Source organism: Ricinus communis, chromosome 10 (genome assembly GCF_019578655.1).
Source record: "Ricinus communis isolate WT05 ecotype wild-type chromosome 10, ASM1957865v1, whole genome shotgun sequence".
NCBI classification, from domain to species: Eukaryota; Viridiplantae; Streptophyta; class Magnoliopsida; order Malpighiales; family Euphorbiaceae; genus Ricinus; species Ricinus communis.
Window position 1 is genome coordinate 182,881 of NC_063265.1, and position 8,891 is coordinate 191,771.

An 8,891-nucleotide genomic window follows, 5' to 3' on the forward strand; every position below is an offset into this window, starting at 1 on the left:
TGCGGCTCTTGAGGTAGGAAAGAACTTGTCAAGGAATGCTCTTGCCATATCCGTCCATGTGGTGATAGAACCAGATGGCAAATAGAATAGCCAATCCTTAGCTCTATCGGTTAATGAAAATGGAAATGCACGCATTTTGATTTGTTCTTCGGATACCCCTTGTGGTCTCATGCTCGAACACACCACATGAAATTCTTTTAAGTGCTTATGAGTATCTTCATTCTCAAGACCGCGAAAAGTGGGTAATAAATGTATCAAACCTGATTTCAGCTCAAAGGCTACTTCCAAATCGGGATATTGAATGCAAAGCGGTTGTTGGTCTACTTTTGGTGTTGCCAATTCCCTTAGAGTTCTTCCTTGATTTTCCATGGTTTCTTCTAATTCAGAATCACTTAAAGAATCAACCAAGTCAAGATCTGTTTCCAATTCTGGAGGTGCTGAAGGTGAAAAAGATCTGGAATTCTTACGACGTTCTTTAGTCTCCTTTCTTATTCTTTTTGTGGTTTTCTTAATCTCAGGATCAAATTCAAATTTTTCTGTATGAGAAGAATGAGGCATAAAAGAAATAAATCAAATTAAGTGACACCAATCCCCGACAACGGCTCCAAAATTTGGTGGGTGTCGAATCCAACAAAAATAAGTTCCTATTCTTCAAATAAAAACAACTTGTAAATAGTGACAAGTAGGGTCGAATCCACAGAGATTGGTAAGATTTATTTCTTTAACAAAATTCAAATAAAATTAGGGGGGTTTTAAATTTGGAATCAAAATAAATTAAACTAGAAATCAATTAGAAGCAATAATAAAATTTGAGAAGATAAATCAATATGGGAAAACCCCAACCCAAGGTATAATCTCAGTTTTAATTCATTGAATTGATCATTGATGCAAATATAATTTCCAAATCCATTAATAAATTGGGTATAGTTGTTGAGAAGCTCTAACAACCTAATTTCTCCTTAATTTTTTGTTAATCAATAGAAGCCATTTGATTAATTCTCTTATTGAATAAACAACACTAGAAAAGCTTCCAAGATTTAATTTACCAATAGCAATGTAATTTAGAGAAACCCAACCCTAGCCAACAAATACATAAGATGAATTCATTTAGACTAGATCATGTATCCACATAACATGGGCATGTTATTCTACCACTAATCATTAGAATAATTAAACAATTACGGATTTAATATTCTAATTTGGCATAGACTATCTTGATAATTGAGTAATAGGCCTTCTCACACAATCAACAAAAATAGAATTCCTAATAGACATAGAAGATACATGAATATTAATAGATTTGAGAAAATAATGAAGAACAATTAAATCTCACAACCCATATGAATTCAAACCTTAATTAACCTTGAGTTGGAAAGAAAAGAGTTTAGCCACACATAATTGTTATAGAGAAAATAAAGCAAAGAAGGAAAACAATGGATGATAGGAAGAAAACTAGTTTGCAGCCCCCTTTTCTCCAAAACCTAAAAAAAATCTCTCATTCTCTTTTCATCTTTTTCTTTTTATAGGAGAACTTGGTCCCTAAGAATTCCTAAAATAACCTTAAGTTGTGAGGGGTTTTTAGTAAATAAACATTCCCAAAAATAAATTAAAAAGTCACATGGCAAATAGTATCACTTTAAGCTTCTTTTCACAAATTTGGATTTCTGGAATATGCCGCGGGCACGCTATAACTGAAGTGATCTTCTGCCATCTTTTCTCCATTTTATCCAAAATTCTCCAAAGCATCAATCTCTATGAAAACTCATCAAATATCATCCTTTTCAGCTTCATGTTGCATCAAAGCCCCTTCTTCTTCTTCTTCTCCTTCTTCTTCTTCTTCTCCTTCTTCTTCCTTCCTCTTTTCCCTTCCCCCCCTCGTCACCTCCCTCTTTCTGCCACATGCACCTCTCCAGTCGCCGACTTCCTTCTCCCTTTCCTCTTCAGCCGACGCCGCTCTCCTTTTTTCCTCCACCCCTCCCCAGCTACCAACATCAACGTGAAAGAGAGGGAGTCACCATCGCCGAACTAGCCACCTGCCGCCCTCTCCTCGTAAAGCCACGCTGAAAATGAGCTCATTGCTGTCGAAAACCTCTGAGCCGAGCTTCCTCTGCCGTTTTTCATTACCGGCAGTTTTGGTGAAGCCTCAGCGGAGCAACGTCTTTTCGGCCTCGATCCAACGGCTTCCGAAGAGTTTTCGGCCACCCTAAATTGTCTCCATGATAACCCACCAGAATTACTTTACTCATGATTTGGAGGTGGCTTATTTTTCTCTAAAGAGGGTAGCATCTCAATGATTCAGAGACTATATTCTGAGGCCAAAGCGAACAATATCTCATGTGATCTTGAGGTAAGCCTTGTTTCTTTTAAAATTTGAGGATGAATTTTTTCTTAAGGGGAGTAGAATGTAATACCCTAATAAGAAATAAAATAAAACAATATTAAACAAATAATTAAATAAAAAATTTTCCTTTCCCCCCTTCTTTTTCTTCCTTCCTCTTTTCCCTTCCCCTTATTGTCTCCCTCCTTCTGCCACCTGCACCTCTTCAGTCGCTGACTTCCTTCTCCCCTTCCTCTCCAGCCGACTCTGCTCTTCTTCCTCCTCCCCCATCTACCAATATTAACCTGGAAGAGAGGGAGTTATCATCGCCGAACCAGCCACCTGTTGCCCTCTCCTCACAAAGCCGACGCTGAAAATGAGCTCTCCGCCGTCAAAAACCCCCGAGTTGAGTTTCCCCCACTGTTATTCGTTGCTGGCAATCTTGGTGAAGCCTCATCGGAGTAGCGTCTTTCCAGCACCGATCCAGTGGCTTCTAGAGAGTTTCCGGCCACCCTAAACTGTCTCCATGATAATCCATCCAGAACTACCCTACTCATGATTTGGAGATGGCCGACTTTTCTCTGAAGGGGGTAGCATCTTAGTGGTTCAGGGACTATATTCCGGGGGCAAAGCGGATAATATCTCATGTGATCTTGAGGTAAGCCTTGTTTCTTTTAAAATTCGAGGATAATTTTTTTTCTTAAGAGGGTAGAATGTAATACCCTAATAAAAAATAAAATAAAATAATATTAAATAAATAATTAAATAAAAAAATCTCCTTTCCCCCCTTCTTCTTCTTCTTCTCCTTCTTCTTCCTTCCTCTTTTCCCTTCCCCCTTGTCGCCTCCCTCCTTCTGCCACCAGCACTTCTCAAGTTGCCGACTTCCTTCTCCCCTTCCTATCCAGTCGACGCCGCTCTCCTTCCTTCCTCCTCCCCTAGTTGCCAACGTCAACATGGCAGAGAGGGAGTTGCCGTCGGTGAACCAGCCACCTGCCGCCCTCTCCTCGCAAAGCCGACATCGGAAATGAGCTCTTCGCTGTCGAAAACCCCCAAGCCGAGTTTCCCCCACTGTTTTTCATCGCTGGCAATCTTGGTGAAGCCTCACCCAAGTAGCGTCTTTCCGTCCCCGATCCAATGGCTTCTAGAGAGTTTTCGGCTAAAGCATTTGCATTTTCGGACTCCCCGCAACTTAAGTTTCGCGTAGGCGCCTCTGAATTCGAATTTCGACACTGTTGGTGGTACCGACTTTCGGACCCTGGTATTTTTTCGATGCACAAGATTTCGGCTTTTCGGCTCGGTATAAATTTGTTTGAACCTTAGAAATTATTTTATAGTTTTAGAAAATATTGTGCAATTAATTATCAAATATAAATAATTTAATTTAATTAGATTTAATTAATTATGACTTAGATATAAATATTATAAATTAATTAATATGATTAGTTATTATTCTGTTTGATTATTTAAATACCAAAATTTTTTGTGTGAGTTGGTTGTAAAATAAATATTATCTCGGACCGTCTGTAATTAATTATGATCTGTGGTGTGTTGCAGAGTCGGAAAAAATAATGCAGTTTTAGTGGCCCGACTCCCGTTAATTAATTGCGAAATATTCGAAGTGTTTCTAGTAGGTTTTGGACCTGCTATACGGGGGTAAACGTCCATATTTTAGAGGAGGTTCTACTGAATTTTGAGTAAGAATTTCCGATTTGAATTTTCTCATGCAGTCTAATCTAGGAGTCTAGGCCTAGAAAAAATTAAAAATATCATATTAACTAAGTATTTCGTGAATAGGTAATCTGTCCGTCCAGCCAGCTCTACTTTAGGCGTAGGAGCAGACTGTAGAGCATGACAGAATTGTGAGTTATTCAATTGTACTTTTGTCATGTCTAAATTAGATGCGATGTTAATTGATTAATAATTATTATGATCATTATTGTTGTTATTATTAGTAATTTTATTTGACTAATAATTATTGCGGATATTATTAGCATTATTATTAATAAATTTATTTTCGTTATTATCGATATCATTAATATTATTATTATCATTATTTTGCTATCATATTTATTATTATTTTATTATTATTATTACACATAAATTGTATGTCTGCTATACTCGAGGCTATTCAACCTTAATTCTTAATATATTATTGAATAATTTATGTTTGATTATGATTTATACTATTTATAATTATTATTGATGCTATAAATAAAATTTCGGGATAAGGTGCATTCTGGTTGTTTGGCTGTGGAGTTATAGAAATTCCAAAGTTAAACATGCTTGGTTCAGAGAAACTTCAGGATAGGTGACCTCTTGGGAGGTTCTCAAACTTGCCAAAGAGAAAAAACCGTGAGGCCAGTGGCAGACCACAGCGGACAATATCTTATGTGATATAGTTCTGGGTCACTACAATAATAGTGGGCAGGTGTAGAGAGCAGATAAGAGAAACCTAATATAAGTCTATTTAATAGATAATACTTTAAGCATTTTTATCTCCACCAAATACTATCCGATAAATAACTCTTAATATAAATTTTAATAATTGTACAAAATGACTAAAATGCCTCTTTGGCCTTGTAATCTTTAGCTAGGCCTTGCAAATAGCAGTCTATGCGTCTTAATCTTTAGCCTTGACACAAATATATCCAATTGAGCTTCTTTTTGAGTATTTAGCTCTATATTTTCCTCTTTTGGCTAATACTACCTGAAAATAGACAATTAAGTTGAGTGAGGTAAAAGTACATACTTTCACCATATTTTATATATAGAAATATATCATTAGAGCTCTAAAATACCTTTAAATATCTATATATAATTTAGACCAATTAATGACTAAATGATTACAAATCGAGATTTTTCAACAATGATATACCTATTTCTATCACGATCTTTAACCATATATATCTTTTTATCTGAAAAGGAAACACATACTAAAAGTCGTAAAATAGGGAAACCACACTTATCCTTTAAAAGAATATAATAAATATTAAATCAATATTCATATAATAGAAGTATTAATAATTATTAATAATTAGAATCATTACTACTACTAGCACTAATATTATCTAAAATTTTATTTTATAAACAATGTTGAAATTCTAATATGGCTGGACTTTTAGAATTAGATTTTGATAAATTATTGGTACTTTTATTATTAATAAAATTCATTAATAAGTGACATAATTAATCCAATTTACTAAATAATCAATTAGGCCATTTTGATAAATTTATTTATCTTCATTTTTTAAAATTTTTATATATATTATAATATATATTAATTTATTTAATTATTCTGTAATAAAAATAGCTAAATCTGTTTTTATTTTTTATTTCTTTTATTGTCTGTAATGTTTTCTTGCTTTGCTATGTTATCTCTTTTTCTCTAAGCGGTTTGAAGTTAATTCTCATAATTTATCTTTCTCCTTGAAAAATATTAGAAAACTCTTATCGTTGATATTTCAATTTTTGGCTCCTTGAAGTACTACTAAATTATGAATGCTCTATTAACATAATTAAAAAATATTAAAGTTAAGTCGTTTATTTTAAATAATATTATATTTAATAGTTCTTAAATATTTGTGTTTTATTTTTTACTTCAGAATATAATTTTAGCACTTCTTCAGACAAAAAGATTACTATTTCTTTCTAACCAAAAGTAAATAACAAGAGATTTTAAAATGCTCCCTACAAAAAATGACTAATATTTGATTGTCGTTTTAAGCAGCGGTAGAACTAGGGCAAGAATGGGCCACTGCCCTTTGGTAATGAAAATTACTAAATAAAAAAAACACATTAGTTAATGCCTTTCAAAGTTGATGTTATTGCCTCTCTATTTCTTTCATTGGCTACGCTCTTTGTATATTGCCCTGTGACTGGTTCCACCGCTCAGCTTTGATACAAACCAGAAATCTTGATGGAATTGATATTTTTATTTAATTTAACAGACACTAAAATTTTATTTTTTAGTATTTAAATTTTTTTATTTTTTTTATTTTAACTCAATATAGATTTAAATTTTATATTTTGATAATATTTAGATACCTATATGCAGCACAAGTGGACATCTAAAAAAAATGTTCATTTAAAAAAAAAAATTAATTCCTTAAAATTACACGGGAAATTAGAGTATAAATTGGGTAAATAGTCAAATATCAGAAGAATACATATGCATTTATATACTATTACAATCCATGCTCGTCCACAAGAAAGTCATTATTCGGTGACACGCCTTATCCAATTGACTTGTCATCATATTAACAGTATCTATCGCCTGAAAATATCGAAAAGTATATTATCTACGAGAAGAAGAAGAAGAAGAAGAAGAAGAAGAAGGGAAAGGGAAGATGGAGGCAGGGATGCAATTGGCACTTCCCGTACTGGGAATTGTAGCTGCTGCTGCTGTTACTTTCTATGCTGTAAGCTTTGCTGAGATCAGAGAGGTACCTTGCATACGTTGTTTCAGTCTCTTTTCTTCATAACTTGTTTATTCAGTTTTGCATATGTTTTTCTTTTTCTTGTAGAAATCTCTTAGGGACTTGGAAGAATCAGAATATGAAGATGGTGGAGCGTTCAAGCCATCTGTCAGCTCCAGAGAAAGAAGAGCAAGAAGAAAGGCTGAAAAACAGGCTAAGAATTGAGCAAAAGAATGATCAGAATAACAAAACCACAGCTATAGCTATTTGCTTTATCATAAAACCCTTTTTATTCATATTATAGAATTTGAATTTGCGGTACTTCTGTGGTTATATAAATTGATGAGCCATTGTTATACTTGCATGATTCATAATTTCTTCCCGTTTTGCTTTTATATGATAACTGTTCGTAAAGAGGATATGGGTTCTAGATTAAATTGTTTACAAGGCCGTTTATAGATTCTTTATCCAAAACTTATATTATTTGATAATGATATGTGAAATCGCTAGCTACATGTAATGTTATAGCTATCTAAATAACACAGGTTTTGTAAGGGTACAAGAGTAGCCTACCGTGAGATAAATGATCTTCTTTCTAAGGAGATTTTATTTGGAACTATTATATTACCCAGGTTCAATATTGAAATATTTTTGAAGATTTTTCTTGATTTTGTCTGTGTCAACAAACAATTTAAAATATTTCAACTTTTTATAACAGGTCTAATTCATATAGCAATTATTTGTATCACTTCTTACACTTTTTGAAACTCTGTATAGATATATAAAATACAAATCAGGCAAGGATGAGCTTACTCAGAATCCATCCTTAGTTTGGATTGCAAGCTACAACTCACCTGCATAAAGCCGGAACCGCTAATAATCGTTATTTAGCTATAAGTCAATATATTTGTTCCGAACAAGGAGAGGGATAATAGAGGTAAGACCAATGACTGGAGTCGTAATAAGGCAATCGTATGGTGTGACTGGATCACCTCGTGAACTAGAGGTAATATTTTTTGAGTATTTTAGTTTGATACTACTTCACACCTCAAAAGGAAGAGAATTTATCGATGCAAACTTTTTTTTCCCAACAATGAAGTAAGACCAAGTTCATAAGCACATTATTTTAGACCGGAATTAGTTGATAAGATCAACTATACTAGTACTGAAATATGGCCTAGATTCTTATTGGAAGCAGTGATGGAAAATTTTCTATAATGGGCGAACGCCTACAAAAGCAATGTTGTGTGGAGATAGAAGATCTATTAGTCGTGAACTTTTCCTCCCTGAGAAGAAATAATGACAATATCTAAAGAATAAGCATTTGTTAACTCTGTGCTAGTAGTTGTAATAATCTAAATAATGAAAGCGTTATCTGAAATAATTGGGTGTAAAACGTCCATCTATTACATCCCAAAATTAAACCGTAGACAAGTGATGGAAACTGCAAAGCTGAAGTACAGTAGACGCAAAGAGAATTTCTAGTAAAGGAATAAAATGCATAAAGATCGGAAACAATACCAACAAGGAAAGCACTTTGCTAGACCGATAATAACACTGAGAGGCAAAAGTTAAGGAAGCAATTGTGATTAGATACCCTGATAGTCCTAGCTGCTGAGTTGTGTGTATGGCCCTGTGCGGTGTCGTAGCAAAGAGAATTTATTTGATTTTTCATTTTAAGTTATGGACAGTTTTTAAAGAATTGGATCTCACTGTCCCTGAGATTTACTTTTACAATTGGAATATTCACTTTCAAGATGCATGTAATTTCAATAGACTCTTCCTCTTACTCCTAAAATTAACTACTTCTATCCGGTTCCTCGGTCTAATACTAAAGTGGAAACAATTTAGGTATGGATGCTAAACATTTTAAAAAAATTAAAAAAGGAAAAAAGAAAACTATCAAGAAAGAAAAAAGATTCAAGAAATCCACTTGAACAATTGCAAAGATGAATTAGTATTTTCATTTTTTATCCTCTTTTAACTGCAGGAAAATTCAGAGTTGCTTAGTCCTTCAAGTGAAAACAGTTGACCAATACAATTGATTTTTTTAGGGGACATGGAGGATTCTTTCGCCACCACAATCAGGTTGTTCTAATTACTTACCCGATCAATCTGCTTTACCATAATAGTCTTATAAAAATAAGACAAGATAAAAC

At 33.8% G+C, this 8,891-nt stretch overlaps 1 protein-coding gene across 1 annotated transcript; it reads left to right on the plus strand.

Annotated features, from left to right (window-relative positions):
• Positions 1–6,514: 6,514 nt before the first annotated feature.
• LOC8264913 lies at positions 6,515–7,090 on the plus strand. Its single transcript, XM_002521007.4, has 2 exons — positions 6,515–6,759; positions 6,841–7,090. The coding sequence occupies exons 1-2, from the start codon at positions 6,664–6,666 to the stop codon at positions 6,955–6,957; spliced, it is 213 nt and encodes a 70-aa protein (XP_002521053.1). The 5' UTR covers positions 6,515–6,663; the 3' UTR covers positions 6,958–7,090.
• Positions 7,091–8,891: the final 1,801 nt, after the last annotated feature.

What these genes read in the sequence shown, in the direction of transcription:
- LOC8264913 (XM_002521007.4), top strand. Translation starts at nt 6,664, where the DNA reads ATGGAGGCAGGGATGCAATTGGCACTTCCCGTACTGGGAATTGTAGCT. An exon ending in GCTTTGCTGAGATCAGAGAG is followed by an intron (nt 6,760 to 6,840) that starts GTACCTTGCATA and finishes TTTTTCTTGTAG; the next exon opens with AAATCTCTTAGGGACTTGGA.